Here is a 24,337-nt window from a genome sequence, read left to right on the forward strand (position 1 = left end):
TTAGGATGTACAGTGTGCCCTCCAGCTACGATTACCCTTTTATACGGTTTGTTCACTTTACGATGTGGAGCACCAAGTTTTCGTCCTCGCCATACGACATTTTCTCTCCGTACTTTATAGACAAAAGTTTCTCTTGAAGTTAAAGTTTGGCACCCGGTGTGCTAAATATGTCGGAATAGCGAAGATGCTGAGATGCTATTTGTCGAAATCCCTCCCATAACGCCTGAAAGAGATATGATGCTCGCTCACTATCTCAGTTCAGCATTTTTAGTTATAGTGAAAATGAAACCCGAAAATGGTAGGTGATAAACCATTCACCGATGACGAAGCTGAAGCTTGGTAAAATACATACTAAAACTTAGCATTAAGCCTTCTTATTTGTGTTTAGTAAGCTAAATTCATTTAAGTTAAGTTCAACATTTATGTTATATGTCTCTCTCGAAGGTAAGGACTCTCTATTGTATGTATTGCACATAGAACATTGTAATGCTAAATTTTATTGCAGATCATAACCACTAAATCTACTAAACACACTAAAATTACTGTAGGTAACTAATAGTTACTAAGGCTAACATATTATTTTGTTACTAATTTTTAATATATACAATACGTCTATAAAATTTTGGTGATTTTTACCAGGGGTATTTACATTAGATAATTACTATGGGTTTCTATAGCCCTCTATACGACATTTCCGCCTTACAATGTCAACACTAGAACAAATTAAAATCGTATGGCGAGGTTCCGCTGTATGAAGTCTTATCCAAAAGTTATCTGGATATCCAAAAGGAGCTGTATACACTTGCATATTTGCACAATAGAAAAACCCATTGCAGCGTTTGCCGGGAAACACCTCTAGAGTGTTGTCACAAAATTTCACATTGCTATGACGTTGCGTGAGCCGGTGATATGTCAAGGTCTGTCAGGTGCCTCCGGCGATTTTGTAACAAATTTAATGTGATGTTTAATCAATCGGAACAGCGTGTTTGCATTAATTTTTGTGTGAAATTAGGGAAAACAAGTACTCAGACAGTTGAAATGTTGAATATTCCTTTTGGAGATGCTGCTCTAAAGAAAACACCAGTTTTTGAGTGGCACAAATGTTTTCGTAAAGGTAGAGACAGCACTGGAGATGATGCGAGGTCTGGCAGACCAGCCTTGACAAGAACTTGTTCGTCAATCGACAGTGTGAGGTCACTAGTCATGGCAGATCGTCGTTTAACCATTAGAGAGATATCTGGAGAGGCGACTGGTTTTAAAACTGTTCAAAGAGTTAACTGACGATTTAAACATGAAAAGAGTCGCAGCAAAGTTCGTGCCACGCTTGCTAACTGATGATCAAAAGGAGCTCAGGATGCATGCTTGCAATGATTTCAAGGAAGCTTTAAGGAATGATAAAAACTTTCTTTCAAAGATAATAACTGGAGATGAGTCTTGGGTGTATGGTTATGACACAGAGACTAACTTCCAAAGTAGCCAGTAGAAGTCTCCAGGCTCCCCAAGACCAAAAGAGGCGGAAGATGTCTCGGTCAGGTGTAAAGACCATGTTGATAGCGTTTTTTGATATTCATGGAATAGTACAGCATGAGTACTTACCACAGGGTACTACTGTGAATCAGTATGTTTATATTGAGATTTTGAGACATTGTAGAGAAAGAGCTGGGCATAAAAGACCTGAGTAATCCGAAACCCATAGTAATTATCTAATGCAAATACCTCCCAGTACATATCATCAAAATTTTCTATGTGTACCGTACATATAAAAATGTAATATGTTAACTTTAGTGACTACAATTACCTACAGTAACTTTCATGTATTCAGTGGTTATGTTCTGCAAGAAAATGTAACATTACGATGTTCTACGTGCGGTGCGTACTGTAGGGAGTTCTTACCTTCGAGACAAACGTATAATACAAACATTGAATTTAACTTACATTAATTTAGCTTACTAAACATGTACATAAAGACTTAAAGCTAAGTTTTAGTACGTATTTTATCAAAGCAAACTCCAAACATCATCGGCTAAAATTTTATCATGTAACTGTTTTCTGTTTCGTTTTCACTATAACTTAATGAATAACGCTGAGCTGAGATAGAGCATGAGCAAGCAGCGCAACTCTTTCAGGCGTTATGAGAGGGATTTTGGCAATATTTTGGTTATGATCACTCATCTGACAGTATAGTCATACTTTTGATCACTGGTCTGGTAGGATACCCATTCCCTTGATCACTCGTTTGGCAGCAAGAGGGTTAACAAAGATTCTACTCTCCATAATAAAGTTGAACATGTACTGTATCTCCAATTGGACATACTGTAAGTTCATATCTGGTGTATATTAAGGAGAATTTTTCAGAGTTGGAAGACAAAGAGAAAAGAGTTGAAGAAATCGGGCAGGTTGTACAGAGTCTTCCACCTGACAATTACCGTCTGGCTAAACTCATTACTGGTCACCTGAAAAAGTGAGTAGATCTAATTCAGGAGCCATAGTTCTCCTTACAAAGACTTGATTCAGTAGCCATAGTCTTCTTTTCAAAGACTTGATTCTGAAGCCATAGTAATATTTTCAAAGACTTGATTCCGAAGCCGTAGTCCTCTTTCCCAAGATTTAGTTAATTAGCCACAGTCCTCTTTCCACACACTTAATTGCAAGGGCCTCCCTTCCCTGACTGCGCTTGAGCTTTTTGAACCATTCAATTTTTTTAAAGTCTAGTACGTCAAGAACGCTCAATATTCACTTATTATTCACAATGTCCACATACTGTTACATTCTTAAGGGATTTTGCTCAAGTTTATAACTTTGCTCTCGCCGAGCACTTTTAGTTAGTCAATCCTGCAGATGTGCATGGTTCAGTCCCAGGTTCAAAATTATAGGCCTTACAAACCTAGTCATACTAAATGTTGTTTGGATGTAGGGCCGATGGGTGACTGACTGGACATAAGAACATCGCTGTGATGGATACATGATATGAATATGAACATCAGTGTGATAGATACATGACATGAATATGAACACTAGTGTGATAGATAAATGACATGAATAAGAACACTAGTGTGATAGATACACACCTTCCTAAACTTTCCTGCAGTATTTTATACCCATACCAGCTCAACTATCCGTCATTGCCTGGGTAATAAAAAAATGTTTGGACAGAAAATTGGTTTTTATTTAACATATACAACATTTACCATCGTAACTTTTTGGTTTCATATCATGAGAGAAGTATTTTTGTGCAGCTCAAATGACTTGAAAAAAAAATAAAACAACTGTAAAGGTTTTCAACCTTTTTCAAACAACTGTAAGTTTTAAATTTCATAACTAGAAAGAAGTGTTTCAATGAAAAAACTTACGAGGCAAAATAAAAATGTAAAGGTGTTTAAATGTAAATGTGAAATCATTAGCAAGCAATGGCTAAATATAGTCTTTTTTGCTATGAGTACAAGGAACAATTCTTTGGCATGCAATTATATGATTTTAGTTCATTTCAATGTTAGCATGCGAAAATTGGCATGCCAGTGTTGGCATGTGTAAATATCGTAGGCCATAGACGTGCATAGAGTAGTATAGAAACTAACCATAATTATCCAATGCAATCCCCTCCTGGTAAAAATAATCATCATTAAAAAATAGTAACAAAATAATATGTTAACCTTAGTAACTTCAAACTTGTATCTAAAGTTTTATCATTTCCGTTTATTATCCGTTTGCGAATATGTAGTTACCATAATGGATACCGCTGAACTCGCAATGGCGAGCAACGTATATCTTTTAATAACGCATATGATCAGTCCACAAGTCGCCAAATTTTAATTTTGACAGAAAGTATTGTTGATATCGTGTTGCAGAAAAAATTCACCCTGTTGAAAAATTAATGAAGAAGCATCGTGTTTCCTAAAGGTAGGCGAAAAATATTCTATAACAGGGCATCTTAACGTAAATCATATATTATCGTAAATAGTATGTCATTTATTGCATGATCATGTGTGCATATGCGATATGGTATATAATAATCTATATGATCAATACACTTTGTGTAGCTCAGTGGTAGAGTACTGGATTTAAAACTTGCGGTTGCAATCTCTGTTAGTTCTAATCCATCAGAAAGTGAACTTTCAATTCCAAGATTTTAATAGCTATAGCTAGACATACACGGACTCACAAACTAAGAAATATACATATTGAAAGCTGAACACTGCCAAAGTGCCTGTAAGAGTATTTGCTAAATATAAATGCTTTAAAAAATAATTAACAATTTCAATTTTATATGAAGTTTACTTTTTCTACACTTCCTTACCTATACTCGGCACTTATACAAACGAGTTAAAAGGCAAGATACTGTCGGTAAAAGAGTGTGCCTGAAAATTAGATGTTCAAGTAAAAGGCTTTCAGGCATTAAGTTTCCTAGCCGTGCAGATTAAATAAGCCTCCGGCTAGCTCTTTTCTACCATTTACCCAATTTAGGTTGAAAACAAAAAATATCCATTATGAAAAACAAGCCGATGTTCAACAAATTCTTTCCTAACTCTCCCTCTATTGTTATTAACCGAGTCTAGACTAGCGCAAGACTGCCGTACAAACTACCGAATGCGTATATGTAACATACCGAAGGTAGACACGGTAGCGCCTAGTCCAAACCGTAACTTCGGATTACAATACATATGTTTCAACATCCGATGGAAGAGTTGTACAGAAATTAGAACCAACAGTCTCCGGCGTCTGATGTGCAAAGTTGTTCAAAATATTGTAGTTAGAGTATGCATTTATCATCTACCGAGTCATCTGTAACTACAAGACTATCTCCGTCTACCTCTTTCCTGTATAAATGAAAAATGACCATAAGAATATTTTTCATTGGTAATTGTTATTTTATTTAGTTTCTTCCATTTAACTTAGTTTGTTATATATTTTTACATAGCGCCGTTGTTTTAGTGCTTTATAAATTACTCGAAATTTTCACTGTTGAGTCTTTGAGCTGACAAGTCAATTCAATGAAATACAGTTTGCTCTTATAATAATATTCATTCCAACTTATAATGGTTCGACATCAAGAAACCTTGAAACAGATTAAATAAGTATGTTGAGGGGTGGTTGTAATTAGTATGTTGAGGGGTGGTTGTAATTAGTATGTTGAGGAGTGGTTGTAATTAGTATGTTGAGGGGTGGTTGTAATTAGTATGCTGAGGGGTGGTTGTAATTAGTATGCTGAGGGGTGGTTGTAATTAGTATGTTGAGGGGTGGTTGTAATTAGTATGTTGAGGGGTGGTTGTAATTAGTATGTTGAGGGGTGGTTGTAATTAGTATGTTGAGGGGTGGTTGTAATTAGTATGTTGAGAGGTGGTTGTAATTAGTATGCTGAGGGGTGGTTGTAATTAGTATGTTGAGGGGTGGTTGTAATTAGTATTCTGAGGGGTGATTGTAATTAGTATGTTGAGGGGTGGTTGTAATTAGTATGTTGAGGGATGGTTGTAATTAGTATGCTGAGGGGTGGTTGTAATTAGTATGTTGAGGGGTGGTTGTAATTTGAAAGGGTTTGACCAACGCTTAGTGTGAAGCAAACCAGAGTCTTTGGCCAGAATGTCTCGGCTGACTTGTTTGTTCTTTAAAGATGTATTTGCAATCATTAAAGATGTACTTGCAGAAAATTTTAGTTGTCTCCATCAGAGAGTATAGGTATTAATTATTCTATCATTTGCAATTGTTTATGATGTTCGAAGTGGCCTGGCTGCTATGATGGTTCAAGATTAAAAGCAACATAACTTTATCACGGTTAAAACGCTCAGAAAAAAAATATGTGCCCAGACTTACCCAAAATGATGTATATAGCCGCGAGACTGCCTGTTTCTCGCTCATATGCTATTGACGCTCATATGCTATTGACGTCAAAGTCAAGTAATACACGGCTCTATTAGCATATATTTTAATTTATATTTGCTCATGATTGGCGGATTAAAATTTTTAATCTAGCTGTATATATATATACATATGTATATATATTGCTATAGGTGTCTCAAATGTCTCAAACAAGGTAATTGAAATTTGTCCCATTATTTTTCTCTAAATGCTGTGTAAACAAATGAGTACCGACTACGATTCTGTCAGTCTATGGTAATTGTAAGTCGTCAAGTAAACTTACATGTAGTTCATCGGGGCTTTGTATCGGCGAAGCTCTCAGTTGTTACCCACACTGGAAACTAGCTACTAAATAAAAGTAAGCAAGCTGCATTTACAAAAGAATATGTTGAAATATATGGCGAAACCAACTGCATCTACCGGTATAAAAAAGTCATGTGTAGTCAACGTTATCTAGTAATTAATAGTATCAATTTGCAGAAAGTTTCAAAACAGAGGATTTTTTGAGTTGACCAAAATAGTGAACCCTAACCAATGTCAATTTCTTTTAAATCAATTAACCTACTGATTCAACTCTGAAAATAAACTTGTTTAGCAAAGGGTTAATAGAGCCCTTCGCCAGACAAGGGTTTACTAACTTTCTTCCTGCACCTGGTTGGCGGTTTATTATGTGGACTCACCTGTTTTCCCTTAGTAGTGTACAGCATAGAGTTTTTCGAGTAGCTCTTAATATTTTGTCAGTTGGAATCTAGTCGAGCTATACAAAAGTACCTGTCAATACAGATCTGATTACACTTCATAAACCCATCTATCAGACATCATTTTGTTACAGGTAGCAACGGGACTAATATGTATTCAATATGTTCTGCAAATCATGTTTTGCATTATTTTTAACATTATTTCATTATATAATTTTTACAAGCCAAAAAGTTCCATCTCGAGCAAAATGTTTTCATTAAAAACATCCAGCCAAGTCGTGGCCACTCACATAGTTTCAGCTCATATAATAGGGAAATCTACTCTACTGTGGTAAACTCAAACTCTGTATGTATCGCATCTAGATAATCCTCCTCATCTTTGGTTTTAAGATAAGTAGCTCTCACTATATTGTATATGCAGGTTGGTAGTGATCACTACTCTGCTCTTATAAGTCCTTCTGGGTATGTCCAAAATACCAATGATCTGTAGGTGCATGACTTCCTCTGTCTTCACATACCAAGTTTTACATCTTCAGCCTTTCAGATGGTTTTAGACTCTCCACATCTCAATACTTGGGTACTAACAAAATATTAAACTTTTATTATCTTTGGATAACTTATTGAATTTCGCTTGGAAATTATATGACATCTAGTAAAATTAGCAGCAGGAAAATCCTATTAGCTACAAAACTTACCATGATAGTGTTGGTAATTATAATAGGCCACTCTCAATGGACCTGGTTTTATAAGGTCTGTAATCTCTTGCACTTCTGCAACCCACTTGAGACCAGTCTGAGAAACAGAATGTCACATATCATGGTTTTTGTAGCACACATTCATGTCGGTCTTTCCTCACGCATGACAGTTTCCACACTGACACCACTGCTCTACTGGTGGCGCCATATAAACATCCTGTAATCAATAAATCAAATGGAATAAATATATGTCATCCATCGATATGTCGTTCTAACGTGTATCTACTGAAAGCTTTCAATTTGGGAGTTTGATAAATTGAGAGTGTAAGATGCATCTTTGCAAAATGAATAAATGTTTAACAAAAACATAAGTGCGCCAAGCCAACAATTCGAAGCTTTGTTTCTGGGAGTTAAAGATGAGCATTGATCAATCGATTTTCCTCACTTTCTACAAGTGAGACGTGAACATAAATTCTAATCATAAATCGAAGTTACTAGCTGAAACTGCCAAAGAAAATTTGAAGCAAATAATATAGCTAGGTGACACGATAAAAAAAGTTGTGAAACGATCGTTGGTGATAGCAAAAAGTTATAATTTTAATAATTAGTAAATGTATTCATGAGTAGTAAAATTATAACCTTTAGTTTAGTATATACATAGAATAAAATTTAAAGATAGATTTACCTCCATTCTCCCATCTTCCTCTGCAGCATAACGCTGCTGACGCCTGTCAGCTCCAACCTTAGGCTGTCTGCCTCAATCTTTAACAACCTGATGCTCAGAAAACTCTGAGTCACCTTCGCTGGAACTTGAAGCATTGTTACAATTTTGTTGTTCGTCAATAAAACATATCGATTCAGCGTGCGGGATTCAGTACATCTGTAAATTCCATAATGGCAAGAATCTGGGATATCACAGACAACGAGTTCGCTAGCGATAACATTTATTATGACCTATGTAAAAATTTCATGCTGTTGATTGACTAAAGAAGATATAGCATACGGTATTTATCACTCACGTACTCTTTCTATATATGCTGATTATATACGACACGATAAAACCACCCGCTCGAATCTGCGTGTTCCAAAAAAGGATCTCATTCAAACAGTTATATCTTTGGACAAGGCTAGTCTACAAAGACAAAAATGATCAAATTGTGGCTGATGTTTTAGCCTTATATTTTATATTATATTTATATTTTAATCTGACTTGAGTTACTTCTACGGTGCAATCACATCTTTAACAGATGAGAGCTCGAGATGGAAACATGTATGTAAATGTTTTCCGAGAATTATTTTTTGTCAGGACATAATTATTGGTCAAAGCGCTTGAAGTAGCACTAATTGTGTTTGAATGCTCTCTTTGAAATGAACTTGCACAAACCTTTAGTACATTCTATGAGAAAGTATCAGTATTTTGTATCATTTGCTATTGTTTTTCATGTCTGATGTGATCTGACTGCCAGCATGTTTCTAGATTAATTTAACAAAACTTGATCGCAGTTAAAAGAAAAATGCGTTTCCAAATGTGATGTGAGTGGTCATGTTTCCTGTTTGTCCGTCTTATTATGACATCGGCTATTGCGTTCCATCGGCTACGCGTCTCTATTGACGTGTATTATATTTTGTATTTACTTTTGATTGTTCAAATAAAGGTTCAGATGAAGCTTCAGTTAAATTTCTACATAATTATGTTTCAAATAGTTTAAAAGGTAGGTTTTCCTGGCTAAAAATTATCCGATTTTTCACACTAAATGCTGTGTAAAGATATTAGTACTCGATGCCGACAAGACAGTTTATAATATTATATATTTATCATTTACGAACAATGGGCTCGACTACTGATGCTATTTTGGAGAAGTCTGGGCACATATTTTTCTTCTGAGGCTTTTAACCGCAATCAAGTTTTTTTATTTTAATCTTGAAACATTTTAGCAGTCAGATCACTATAAATGTCTAAAATGGAATTGTAGTTATGAAAAGTATGAACCATTTTCTTACATATTTCTGGTGAGAAGATCTGAAGATCTGTTTTGAATCATTTTTTTAGTGGACCATTTTATTATCATGTTGATAATAAAATAGTTCACTAGGAACTATTATTACTATCAACATTAGAATTATTATTTTATTGATAATAAAAAATAATAATAGCATAAATTTTAAGTTGTCATGCATCAGTGATTTAAACCATAACTGTCACGTACAACTTTTATCATATTTTTTTAGGTGAATCAGACACATTGATTCCGATTTTGTACTCAAAATAAAGATTGGTTTACTAACTTTCAGAGTAATGAAGGCTTTTTTACAGTGTTTTAATATCGGTTTCAAAAACAACACGATCGGCACAACAAGCTCCGCCCATAAATACTTGACATAACTTAGCTTTTTAGGAATGGAAATTAGGGATGTTTAGATCGATTTAGAATAATCGAGATGGGGGTTTTAAAATCCATTATTATCTAAATTCAGCCGTAAAAATAATCTAGTCCTTTCTGAAAGGTAAATAAGCTATTTAACATTGCGTATTTAAAACTGAGCTCAAAAAAGCGTGATAACTACACTAGCTTGTGATAAAACCGCGCTTTTTGAGCTCATTTTTCTCGGCGTTCAGCCTATTTAAACATCATGCAACAAGCTATGAGCAATTTTAAATAGTTTATATACCTTCCATAAAAGACTGAGATTATTTTACAGGCTGGATTTAGATAATAATGGGTTTTAAGACACCCATCTCTATTATTCTAAATCGAACTAAACATCCCTAACTTCCGTTCCTGAAAAAGCTAGGTTTCGTCACATATTTATGGGCGGAGCTTGTTATGCCGATTGTGTTGTTTTCCAGACAGATATCGAAATGCTTTAAAAAAGCTTTAATGACTTTGAAGGTGAGTGGACCAATCTTTATTTTGAGTACAAAATCGGAATCGGATTTACCTAGAAAATACGATAAAAGTTGTACGTGACAGTTAGGTTTAACCCTTATTCATTGGAGAAAGCAAATGTTTATTAAGCACTGATTTGGTAGTGGAGTCGATGGCGCAGCTTCCCACACGGCAAGTGGAGGGTTACACCACGGAAGAGATCAGCGGAACAGAAAAAGTTGTTGTGTGTTGTAATGCTTTACATTGATTGGTTTAGCTGTTGTAATGCTTTACAGTGATTGGTTAAATACTTGTCACATCCTCAAAGATAAGTATTTTGTCCGAATGTAAGTTAGTTCTATATGCTGTTCATTTTATCGCTCTTCGCTATATTCATGCTCTCTCTATTGTCATTCGCTTTTTGTCATGTAGCGTCGCAGCCGAGTCCAGCCAAAACAAGATGAGTGTATCCAATTTAGCTGTCTGCTTTGGGCCAACGCTGCTGAGGCCCGAGGAAGAGACGGTGGCAGCCATAATGGATATCAAGTTTAATAACCTCGTCATTGAACTATTAATAGAGAATTTTGATAAGGCAAGTAGCTCTCGCTTTGCAGTGTTTCAGTTTGTGAGTTTTTGTATCTGAGTTTTGTGTGATAACAATGTATTGGCTGGTCATGTTTTCAGATATTCTCCCAAGCTCCACCTGTCACCAACGGTGTATCCAATGACTCGCCCAAGTTGAGGCTAGAACAAAATAAGGTCGCTGCAGTGGCTAAACACTTCTCGGAGGACAACACATATGGTAAACATAGACCAAGTTACAGAGCTAGTAGCGTCTATGCTAACGTTCCTAACTCTATAAATCCTACACAGACTATGCCTCCTTCTAAACCAGAACAGTCGGTGGCTCCGGCTTACAGAACCACTGGTGGTATGGTAACCAGAGCGATAGACAACCGACTAGTCAGTCCAGAGAGTGGCCGACCAATAAGTGAGTATGGAATATATATGTAGTGAGATGCTAGCTGGTGACACCATTCAGTAGTAACGGTGTCATAATGGTGTCATAATGGTGCATGTTTGTGAAAGCTTTTACATTTCTGCCTCCAGTCAGCCTCACTCACTTCTTGATCAATATTACCATCGATTGGTGGTAATATATCATCTATCATTAGTTGAATATATCATTTATCACTGGTTAAATATATCATCTATCATTAGTTGAATATACCATCTATCATTAGTTGAATATACATCTATCACTAGTTTAATATACCATTTATCCCTAGATGAATATACCATCTATCACTAGTTGAATATATCATCTATCACTAGTTGAATGTATCATTTATCACTGGTTAAATATATCATCTATCATTAGTTGAATATACCATCTATTACTAGTTTAATATACCATTTATCCCTAGTTGAATATACCATCTATCACTAGTTGAATATACCATCTATCACTAGTTGAATATATCATCTATCATTAGTTGAATATACATCTATCACTAGTTTAATATACCATTTATCCCTAGTTGAATATACCATCTATCACTAGTTGAATATATCATCTATCACTAGTTGATTATATCATCTATCACTAGTTTAATATACCATTTATCCCTAGTTGAATATACCATCTATCACTAGTTGAATATATCATCTATCACTAGTTTAATATACCATCTATCACTAGTTGAATATACCATCTATCACTAGTTGAATATACCATCTATCATTAGTTGAATATACATCTATCACTAGTTTAATATACCATTTATCCCTAGGTGAATATACCATCTATCACTAGTTGAATATATCATCTATCACTAGTTGAATGTATCATTTATCACTGGTTAAATATATCATCTATCATTAGTTGAATATACATCTATCACTAGTTTAATATACCATTTATCCCTAGTTGAATATACCATCTATCACTAGTTGAATATACATCTATCACTAGTTGAATATACCATTTATCATTAGTTGAATATATCATCTATCACTAGTTGAATATATCATCTATCACTAGTTGAATACATCATCTATCACTAGTTGAGTATACCACCTGTCACTAGTTGAATATACCATCTATCACTAGTTTAATATATCATTTATCACTAGTTGAATATACCTTTTATCACTAGTTAAGTATACCATCTATCACTGGTTGAATATACCATCTATGCTTAGCCCATATCCCAATATATAGTTCACAGCAGTTGAAGTCTTCAACTCAATATATTGCTCACAACTTCACAGGTAGTATTTTATGGAATTACATCTTTGTATCTTTGTACATTTCTCGTCATTCTAGGCTGTTGCCACCACCCATTCGTTTCAGTACGAAAATGCGATTGATTCTTTCCGTTGACCTTGTTCATGCCCACCTCTGTTTCTGCTGGCCTTTGTTCATTGTGATCTATTTTTTTAATGTCTACTTATTAGACTTATCACTGTACAATCTAATGTTGTGTATGAGACTACTTTGTTCCAGGATCTGCCCAGTGTTCTTAAAACCATCATATGTTGTTAAGAGTTCACTTATAAAATTACACTGTGATCTCATCAGCCAAACGTGTCAGGTAGTTCCTTATTAGATACTTTGAACAGCCGTAGCCTCGTAGTTTAAAGCGCTTGACCTACAAACACCAGGCTGGGTTCAATTCTCAATAAAGGCCACTGGTGGTGACAGGAATGACAGGCAACTGGGCATTGTCTTCTCTCGTCGAAATTCTTTCACAGCTGGACTTAGACATGACCAACCAAGATCGTATTGCTAATGAACAATGCTGTGAAAACAAGCACAGCCTCTGCTTGCAATATTCTAAGCAGACATACCGGATCTCCGAGCAATTTCACGCGCACCCTAGATGCATATGCATCGGAGACACAAGACGATTAGTGTAATGCCTAGCTTCAGAAGTAGCCTTGGAGGTATTCAGCTACTCTTCCCTTCACTAGCTGAAATCTAACCTATTTTACTTTATACAGTTTGTGTTTATTTTCCATTTTCATCAGCTTCTTCCTCTGACTGTTTCAAAAAAGGTCCGCACGTTATACACCCAAGTATCAGTCATACACCCAAGTATTAGTCATACACCCAAGTATCAGTCATACACCCAAGTATCAGTCATACACCCAAGTATCAGTCATACACCCAAGTATCAGTCATACACCTAAGTATTAGTCATACACCCAAGTATCAGTCATACACCCAAGTATCAGTCATACACCCAAGTATCAGTCGTACACCTAAGTATCAGTCGTACACCCAAGTATCAGTCGTACACCCAAGTATCAGTCGTACACCCAAGTATCAGTCGTACACCCAAGTATCAGTCGTACACCCAAGTATCAGTCGTACACCCAAGTATCAGTCGTACACCCAAGTATCAGTCGTACACCCAAGTATCAGTCGTGCATCCAAGTATCAGTCGTACACCCAAGTATCAGTCGTGCACCCAAGTATCAGTCGTACACCCAAGTATCAGTCGTACACCCAAGTATCAGTCATACACCCAAGTATCAGTCGTACACCCAAGTATCAGTCGTGCATCCAAGTATCAGTCATACACCCAAGTATCAGTCGTACACCCAAGTATCAGTCGTGCATCCAAGTATCAGTCGTACACCCAAGTATCAGTCGTGCACCCAAGTATCAGTCGTACACCCAAGTATCAGTCGTACACCCAAGTATCAGTCGTACACCCAAGTATCAGTCATACACCCAAGTATCAGTCATTTCCTCAAATGTTAAATCTTAAGTTGGGAATTTCGTATGTTGAGCTGATGATAAGTATGTTTGACTGAGTGTTCAGTTTGTCCCCTGAACTCAGCGCCTGAACTCTGAATACTCTATGTGTTGTCTGCTTGTCAGAGTCAGAGGAGTATCAAAGCTTCCTCTTACAACTTTTACATATAGTTCTCTAGCTTACGCGGGTATATGCCTGTCTATGGGGCTACCCAAACTTAACTAGCATTTGGCTTTCATTTTCTATATCTTTGCTCCGCTGCAACGGCTGATCTGTTTGCTGGATAGCAGTAACTTCATTTTCACTATTAAAACTGTCAGTTATAAACTCTCTTTGTAATCCTTTTCACGCAGTTGTACATGCCGATTTATGTTTCATTTTACAGGCTCTCTCTGAACACTGGCCAACTGCTGGCTGGCCTCTTGCATCCCTCCAATTTCTGGTCATAAATGGCAGTTGCTAGTAAACTAGTCACTGGCAGTTGTCTTGTCATGTTCTACTTACTAGCAACTCGAATTAATGATTGGTAGTGGCTGCAAGCTGCTAGGAAAGCATTTGGTACCAGCTCTAGCAGAGATACAGTGCATCCGGTAACTCTCTCCGCTATACACATTGTAGGTGTATTATGACTGCCTCTCAACTCTCATTTGTTTTACAAGCTTGATCGGTTTGCGACTTTTCAGGAGTGAATTATCTCGATGATTTTTCATTTCAGTATTGTATTCAACAAAATTAATGAGTTGTCAAATTTTCTGGACAGCTGCAAAACATCATTTTTCTCAGTTTTGTCAGAAAAATTGATGAGAATACTTGGGGATGTCAGACAAATGAGATGATCTTTTCATTGGTTGCTAGCCTCTCCTTCCTAATACTAACGCCTGTTGTCTACATGCATGTACATTTTTTTTTCACTAACCAGTCTGGAGATCTCATTTAGCCTGAAGTTAAACACTAGACGCTGTAAAGGTCTGGCAACACCTTCACCAACGGCACCTGTGTCGAAGATATCATATTGGTCTACATCGATGAAACTGACTAACACGGGATCAGCTGAAATAGCTTATTCCAACAAATAAAATCCTGATTCCTTTGCACTAATTTCCAGCACAAGTTAATTTTATTAGAGATTTAATTTCAATTGGCGATGACAACATTCTTGTCACATATATGGATGATGGCCACTAGTGTAAATTGGAACTGTTAGTGAAACCTTTCAGATGCTTTGCCAGGTTATTAAATCTTTTGAAACCAAGTTAAAATGTTTTTATACTTGGCTGTTTTCACCGATGTGTAACGTTTCTCCTAGTGACTAGTCATAGAAATCTAGCAAGGACATTCTGGCGTTTATGCAATCGGAGCCAATTCATATTGGTAAATTTATTTTTCGACAACGTATTATTTGGTAGGTTCAGAGTGTGTAGCCACGGTGACCCATTTAGCCAGTGTGTAGCCAGACCTCTAAACACGTCTCTAGACTGGTCGCAGCAGCCAGCGAGCTAACAGCAGTAATACTGAGGTAGCCTGGGACAGAAGGCTTGGACAGAAGGCTGCTTAGGCTTCAAGCAAAATAGGGGCAGCTACAGTCAAATATTAATCCAACCATAATAATCGCACCTTGAATCCACTTTGTATCCGCTGTTTTTTCTGCATCACAGCTTTCATCTTTCTTGCCTCATTAACTCTCGCTTCTTGAACCTGATCCAGCCTGTTGAAGTTGGTGTTAGGATTTTTGCAGTGGTTGGTGGATGTTGGTGGTGGCTGTGCACATCTCACCAGCACATCTGTGGTATCTCACCTTACAAATTATGAATAAGACGTTAACGCTAATGAAAACTTGTGGAAATACATATCTCGACTTACTTTCAACGTAATTCCAAGACCCTTGGCTTTTAGGAAACAACCAGTAATGTATTTGTGCATTGTGAACAAATACTCATCGGTTATCCAAGTCTATTACAACATGGAAGGTGTCTTTATCCAAGTCTCTTAGCGAGTTGCCTTGATGAACCCATTCTGTAATCACCTTATTTTAAAGTTCAACTCGCACCTTGTAGTAACTGTATATATTTTAGGCTTTGACCCAAAACTGCACAATGCAACTAGACAAGATTTGTATGCTAGCAAATCACAACCTGTTGGGCGATTGGCTAGCAATTATCCTCCGAGTTCCACCCCAGTAAAGAAACCAGGCTACAGCAATAATCCTATCTATGCCAATACCGGGTTCAGGAACCATAGCAATGTCGCTACATGCGCTTCGGATACAAGTAGGTTGCTGATTGTGCTTGTCGTATTCGTATATTCTATGTTTGCGTGTGCTTGATTGGTAACCTACCTGTTTGGGTTCAAACATGATTTAGTCATTTAATGCTATAACTTGGCATGCTCTGCCCTTTCCTTAAAGATGTGATTGCATCAAATTCTGGTCGATTTTTAAAAGCATTTTTGTCTATCAGTTGATATGTTGTTTGTTGTGTTAGGCAATCTCATTGTCAAGATATTTGAAGACTAAAATCAACAAAAATTGATCGCGGTAAAATGCTCAGAGAAAAAAGATGTGCCCAGACTTGACCAAAATGATGTATATAGTGAAGCAATCTGTCTCTATCTTTCCGTATTCACATCGGCTATTGCGATGAAAGTCTAGTCCTACCTGGCTCTATTGGCATATATTTTATTGTGTATTTGCTCATGTTGGCTAGAATAAAATTTTAACTCCAGCTACAGATACATTATTATGAATTTTCTCAAACGCCTGAAATAATGGGAAATTATAAACTTGTCATATTCCTTGTCAACTTCCTCTAAATTCTGTGTAAACATTTGAGTACTGACTACCAATTTTACCAGTCTACAGTAATTATGTCAAGCAAATTAAGTAGAATAAGGTCTTAGTATTGGCGCAATTTTGTCGCTACCCACACCGGAAACTAGTTACTAAGTAAACTATGTAAGCTGCATCTTTGAAAAGAGTATGTTCGAATATATGGCGAAACCAACTGCATCCCTAAAAAGTCATGCAAAGTTAACGTTTTCGAGTGATTAATGGTTTCATGTGGAAAAAAATTCACTGGTCACATTTGATTAGTTGATGCAAGTATGTACTAAACAAATGGTCGAGCTATGCAAAAGTACCTGTCAATACAGCTCTGATTACACTTCATAAATCCATCTATCAGACAGGATTTCAGCACAGATGGCAACAGGGCTATGATGTATTCAATATGTTCTGCAAATCATGTTTTGCATTGTCTTCAACCATATTATTTTATCAAATACTTTTTACAAGCCAAAAGATTTTCATCTTGGCATGAAGCTTTTATTAAAGATATCCATTGAAGTCGTGGCCACTCACATAGTTTTAGCTTATACAATAGGACTAATTCATCTACTGCAGCAAAACTCAAACAAAACATATCATGGTTTGTGCAGCACACATTCATGTCTCCCTTTCCCATTTATGGCAGTTTCCAGACTCACAGCTGCTCAGCTGGTGGCACCAGATAAACATCCTGTAATCAATAAAACAAATGTAAGAAATATATGTCATTCATAGATATGTCGTTCTAATGCGTATCTACTGAAAGCTTTCAAATTGGGAGTTTGATAGATTGCGAGTGTAATTTTAAAAATGAATAAATGTTTAACAAAAACATAAGTGCGCCAAGCCAACAATTCGAAGCTTTGTTTTTAGGAGCTAATGATGAGCATTGATCAATCGATTTTCCTCACTTTCTGCTAGTGAGAATTGAACATAAATCCTAATCATGAATCTAATTTACCAGCTAAAACTACCAATGAAAATTTGAAGCAAATATTATAGCTAGGTGAAACGATAAAAAAGTTATGAAACGATAATTGGTGATAGCAAAAAGTTATAATTTTAATAATTAGTAAATGTATTCATGGGTACTTAAATTATAACCTTTAGTATATTTCATCAATCAGTAGTTGTTCATCAATCTAAGCCATTATGTTGCTAGATGCTATAGATTAATCAACATTGTTTATTTTGTAGCAAGAAATCACTGCGCATCCTAATCATGCATCCTAATGCGTGCACAGAAAGTTACATTCTAGTCTCAAACAGGGAATTATAATCTCAATGTAAACAACAGTATATATATATATATATATATATATAGTATATGTGGTTTACACTGTAAAGTAAAGTGCTCAATAATTGAGTCAATTAGAGCTGTGTATGAAGTTTATTAAAAACTACAGGTTAAAATCATTACTACTATTAGTTTCATGCAATCGTGTTGCAATCTTCTACCTGAAGATTGCAACACGATTGCATGAAACTAATAGTAGTAATGATTTTAACCTGTAGTTTTTAACAACAGTATATATATATATATATATATATAGTATATGTGGTTTACACTGTAAAGTAAAGTGCTCAATAATTGAGTCAATTAGAGCTGTGTATGAAGTTTATTAAAAACTACAGGTTAAAATCATTACTACTATTAGTTTCATGCAATCGTGTTGCAATCTTCTACCTGAAGATTGCAACACGATTGCATGAAACTAATAGTAGTAATGATTTTAACCTGTAGTTTTTAATAAACTTCATATATATATATATATATATATATATATATATATATATGTATCATGTATGAGACTCAAAGTTAAAGATAAATTTACCTCCATTCTCCTATCTTTCTCTGCAGCATAACGCTGTGACGCCTATCAGCTCGAACCGAACGCTGTCTGCTCCAAACTTTAACTACCTGATGCTCAAAAAACTAGGGTCACCTTTGCAGGAAGCATTGTTATAATTCTGTTCCTCGTCATTAAAACGTGTCGATGGAGTAATTCAGTAAAGTAACGATGTCAGTTGAGTCAGTGAATATCGATGTCTTATGTGTGCTCTAGTAACTGAGTAAAACCTTAACTTCGAGATCACAAACAACGCGTTTTACGAGCGGTAACATTTATTACGACCTATATAAAAATTTTGTGCTGATTATTGGCTAAAGAAGAGATCTTATATTCATCGCTCGTGGCCTCGTTTCACACGTATCACTCGTTACGTCACGAATGAAGCACCCGCTCGAATCTGAGCGTTTTAAAAGATGGCCCCATTCAAACGCTTACATCTCTGGACAGGGTTAGTCTACAAAGACAAAAATGACATCAAATTGTAGCTGATGTTTTAGCCTTTTATTGGCCTTGATTTCATTTTATCGACCTTTTGGACGCAATCCCATCTTTAAAGGAAAATGCAAATGTCTTTAGGGATTTCTCTAGTTCGGTTTCTTCAAATCTTTGATTCTCATTGCAGATCCTTCTCGGGGTGGCATGTCTAAAAGCTATGGTGGAGGAGTGACTGGTGCCGCACGTTCTTCGAATCCCCCTATGTAAGTATTCCAATCAGCTCTAGAGCAGGAGTTGCCTGCATAATCATTAGGTTTTTTAGAGAATGTATGATTGTAGCTTCTAAATACAGTGAAACACGGATAACTCAAACTTCAAGGTACCGAGCAAAAGTGTTCGAGTTATTAGAGCGTTCAAGTTATCAGGACAGTCATAAGTGCACGTATTTATCAGTAGATACATGTACATATATAAACTATATATAAATCAAAAGCATAGATTGCTTGTTGCAAGTTAAAGGGTCTCTCGTGTGAAGTTTTAAATATTTTTAATCAGAAAGTATAGATATTTTTCTATCACTTGAGATTTGTTTGTTGCTTTAGGGGATGTGATTGCCAGGACGTTCTCAGATTAAAATTGGCAAAACTTGATCGCGGTTAAAACGCTCAGAAAAAATACATACGTATTTTTTTACCGAGCCCTTTAACCACGATCAATTTTGCAGTAAGTCAGTTATTACAAAACTGCTTTACTATTAAAAACCCATTATCAATTTTGCCGATATTACTTTAAAGTTATCCAAATTTTACCTCGCTTTTCTTGCTTTCGGAGGGCTTATCGCTAAGCGGATGTTTGGTAAAATTGGATTTTTGCAAACCTTTATAAAAGTTGTTAATGAAAATATTTGTAGATGTTGGTAATAACGAGGCCTAAGAACTACTAAAAGTCGATGTTTATTTCTATGGCTTGGAATAAAGTGATATTCTAAAGCGATAGTAACAACCGTCTCGGTAGCCGTTTGGCAAAAAACTGTTCGAGTTAATGGAGTTTCGGTCGAGTTATCTAAAGCCATTTATCATTGCGTGGGAAGGGACCAAGCAAATCCATTCGAGTTAACCATGTGTTCGATATATCCGAGGGCGATTTATCCGAGTTTCACTGTATATGAGTCGGGTGTGTAAGATTTGGAGTTATCTACACTAGCAGAAGGAGATAATTCTCAGTTATTTTGCAAAACGTTCTGTTATTTTGCAAAAAAAATTTGATTTTAGCTTAATTACAGCAGATTTTATGGTCAATAAACTGAATGCACGTTCACCATTAGTGCAAAAAACATAGTTCTGAGAAAAATGGTCTTCGAGTTTGAGAAAAGAAAACCAATGCACAATTTTGTTTACATTTCAAAACATAGCTGCCAATATTAAAAAGTTGTGATATTCATCTAGATTTCTCTGTTTATATACAAAATATTATGCTGTTTAAAAAATCTAAACAGATTTTAGCTGGCTGTCATAGAAATAGCGGTATATCTATTATAAAATGTGTTAGTTGCTCTTAATTTTGCAAATACTAAAAACGGTTGGGCAGTATCGCGATTTTGGGCACAGCCGTAGTATCACTAACAAAATCTTTAGAAAAATAATAACAGTCAAATATTGCACACCATTGGACACTATAATTATTCTCCGATCTTGTAAAATCGAATAATTATTCTTCTCATTAAGTCTTATAATAATCTTATAAAATCGAATAGTTATTCTTTCAATTGAATCCTATAATAAACTTATAAAAATCGTTAGGAAAAAATCATCGTCATCCCCTTTACTTTCACTGCTTTTGGCATCAGTTGGAATACTAAGTACTCATTAAAAGAGTCCAAAATGTCAGAGTTATCTTTAAAATCGGCAAAAAATGGTGTCCGATAAAAAGATTACTTTTATCGAACACCATTTTTTGGTACTTCCTGTTTAGCGTAGCAATGGTTTTAAGAGGGTTTTCCGAGGGTTGTAGACTTTTATTGGCTTAACTGACTTCAGATTCAGAAAGATCACTCTTTGATTGGTTCGGAAGCACGTGCTGCAAAAATCGCTATCAATACTATAAATTCAGTTAGTGCAGCTTCAAAGTCAGATAACTCAACTTCGTGATTTGCGACTTAACCATGGTTTCTGAGATCGGGAACCGTATATATAATATATATATAACATATATAATAGTGGCCATGCTGCCACTATTGTGGCCTATATGTATATACCGTAAGTCCTCATGCTCAAGCCGCGCGTCTTGTGCTCAAAAACAGATGACTCACGAAAGAAAAAATAATCCTCCAACAAGCCGCATATGCCCACAAACCGCTGCTAATGACAGGTTTTGTCGTCCTTGACCCCTTCGGGAGCGAGAGTGTTGAGACGGTTTTCACTATACCCCCGTCCTCTTAAATAAGAAAACAGACTACACCAGTACAGTACCTACACGTGAAAAGAATTTTCTTTTACTTCCAAGTTCGAATTAAAATTCCTAAACCCTTGCATCAAGAACTTACTTGCCATGTCTCAGCTAGATTTTTATTGTGCTGTTAGAGAGCTTCACGTTTATGAAAAGATGCCGGTCAAGAATGAATGACCTATGACTGTGGTGAGTTAAACATGAGCGATAAATTCTTCTTTAGTCTAAAGTATTCCATAAACATGACCTTGAAAATAAACGAGTAGGTCGCCAAAACGCCGTACATAAAAGTGTATCATGACTGCGATTCTATGGTTATAGTGCGGAACTGAGCAGAGACAGCATTTATCGAGAAGCCGTCTTGAGCCCCACGTAAGTTTTAAAATATAGGCCTTAGCCGCGGCCTATGACCTTGAACCAGAAGCCGCGTCTAACGACAAGCCGCGCAGCTTGAGCATAAGGACTTACGGTACAGTGGAACTTCGATACTCAAACCTAATCCTTTGCAGAAGGTTGTTCCAAAAACTGAGTTGTTCAAGATCGAAAACAAAAGTGGGTTGATATAGATCATGTTTAACTTCAATAAAAGGTTTTCTATTTATGATGATGAAAACAGAAAACAAAAAGTAAACATTTTGTATGTTTTGCGCTTAAAACACCAAAAACATTAAAGGTTAAGATACAATACCACAAAATGCAGGAAAGTTACATCAAAAATCGTGTGAAAAATAAAATATAAACAGCAATGGCACGTTTACATCACATCTTTGAAGGAGAATCTTCCTCCAAAACAATTTGAGTAACTCGACGGAAGGGGTTATCTCTCTAGCAAATCTCTTCGGTAGAGGAGATGTCATACCAAATTGTTCTTTCCTTTTTGTAAAGAATTTATGAAAATTTCCCTTTGTTTGAGAACCTTCCGAAAGTGGCTCATAACAACATCGTTAAACGTATAAACATGCTGTTTCTGGAGCTATTCTGAACGTTTAATTCAATTGCGCATGCTCCGGTTGGGTTAAAAACCAGAGCATGAAAACCGGAGTTGAAAATTTATGTTCTAGATCCGAGACGAACAAATCTCGCATTTCTTGGGCAAAAACCAAGTTAGTCTAAAACTGAAGCGTTCGAGATCTGAGGTTCCACAGTAAATGGCATGCCAACACTGGCATGCGATTTCATATCATGAAAGAAGTGTTTTGTTGAAATGAATTATTAGGAAAAATAAAACTGTAAAGGTGTATAAATGTAAATGTGAAATCATTAGCTAGTAATAGTTAAATATAGTCTGTTTTGCTACGATTACAATAAAGAATTATTTGATATACAATTATATGATTTTAGTTCAATTTAGTGTTGCCAACTGGCAGACTAGTTTTCGCATTCTTACCGTCTTCGCATTCGCATTGTGTGTGTCTTTTCGCTATTGTGTGTGTATGTCCAGCTATAGCTGGACATACACACACAATAGCTAAATTAAGTCTGTTTTGCTACGATTACAATAGAAGATGATTTGGTAATGATACAATGACAATGGTAACATGAACTGAGAAAACAGAATAGAAATCATGAATCTTGAATTAACAGAATTGTGTGTATAAAAAAAGTTACCCATCCATCAAAACTTTGAATAAGACGATACTGGTGCCTCTCGATACTGATACAAATGTAAAAATGGGATATCGGACTGTCTTTGCCTTGTACTTTGTCTGATCAAATATAGATGCTCACTACTTTACAGTTTTGTTTCAGCTTGGACTAATCGTCAAGTCGTAATCTGATCATGTGACCCAATACTTTGGAAATAATTTTTGCAGCACTTTTCGATTATCACAGGTAACCAACAGGCTGGTCATGATTATCAGACAATGGTATGTACTCATTCGAGCTAAGGTTGAAAAGTTTAACGATTTTTTACGGTAAGTTATAAGATATCTGTGCTAAAAGTGAAAGCATTACAATGACGATAAATTAGACGCGTAAGAACAATAGACATGGTTTTATTGAATGCGTGAAGTGTATTTGTGAGAATATTTTGACGAATGAGATTGCGTGAAAGTGTAAACCGAAACCATCCTGTAACAAGTGCTTCCCATTTGAGCCGTTTTGGAAAGCGAATCCAAACTATAGCGGTCTTGTGTGGCTGCGATTAACTGTTCGTTTTTTAGCTTTTAAGAGCTTGTAATCACATTCCCACATATTTTGCACCTACAACACAGCAAAGTAAGACATGGTGAATCTTTTGATACCAAATAACTGTAATGTGAATTTTATTGCAAGTCAACCTTTAAATAAGTTTGGCTTTCTAAACACAAAGCTATTTTAGTATGTATTTTTATCTATTTTACTAAATTTCAACTTTTATAACTAAATTTTTACCACCTATTAGTTTCTGGCTTCGTGTTTAATATAGTTTTAGCCGATCTCATTAAAACCTTTTTTAACCTAATTCGGCAAAAAAGCCTAAACAATGCTGTTTTTGTAATGAAGCAGATTTTTGTTAGCAGGTTAAGAGAAGTTGTCTGACCACTGAATCTTTCTTTTTTGAAAGGATCGCAATTCCAACTTTGCTACCAGTTTTAAAGGTTGACTTGCAACCAAATTCGCATTACAGTTATTTAGTATCAAAAGACTCATCATGTCTTACTCTGCTGTGTTGTAGGTGCAAAATATGTGGGCATGTGATAACAAGCTCTTCAAAGCTTTAAAATGAACAGTTAATCGCAGCCATCACGAAAACGCCATAGGTTGGAATCCCTTTCCAAAACAGCTCAAATGGGACATAGTTGAAAAACGATGGCTTCTGCTTACACTTTCATGCAACCTCATTTGTCGAAATATTTTCACAAATATACTTGACGCATTCAATAAAACCGTGTCTATTGTCCTTACGCGTCTTTTTCATCAAC

At 35.9% G+C, this 24,337-nt stretch overlaps 1 protein-coding gene across 1 annotated transcript in view; it reads left to right on the forward strand.

Moving 5' to 3' along the window:
• The window catches only part of LOC137401884 (rho GTPase-activating protein 26-like), a 76,024-nt gene that overhangs the window by 45,270 nt on the left and 6,417 nt on the right, over positions 1-24,337 (forward strand). Inside the window, exons 16-20 of the mRNA XM_068088357.1 lie at positions 2,356-2,461; positions 10,543-10,702; positions 10,795-11,101; positions 15,950-16,144; positions 19,174-19,249. Of these exons, the coding sequence (XP_067944458.1) occupies positions 2,356-2,461; positions 10,543-10,702; positions 10,795-11,101; positions 15,950-16,144; positions 19,174-19,249 (844 nt within the window). The remainder of the gene's footprint in view (positions 1-2,355; positions 2,462-10,542; positions 10,703-10,794; positions 11,102-15,949; positions 16,145-19,173; positions 19,250-24,337) is intronic.

Source organism: Watersipora subatra, chromosome 8, assembly GCF_963576615.1.
Source record: "Watersipora subatra chromosome 8, tzWatSuba1.1, whole genome shotgun sequence".
NCBI classification, from domain to species: Eukaryota; Metazoa; Bryozoa; class Gymnolaemata; order Cheilostomatida; family Watersiporidae; genus Watersipora; species Watersipora subatra.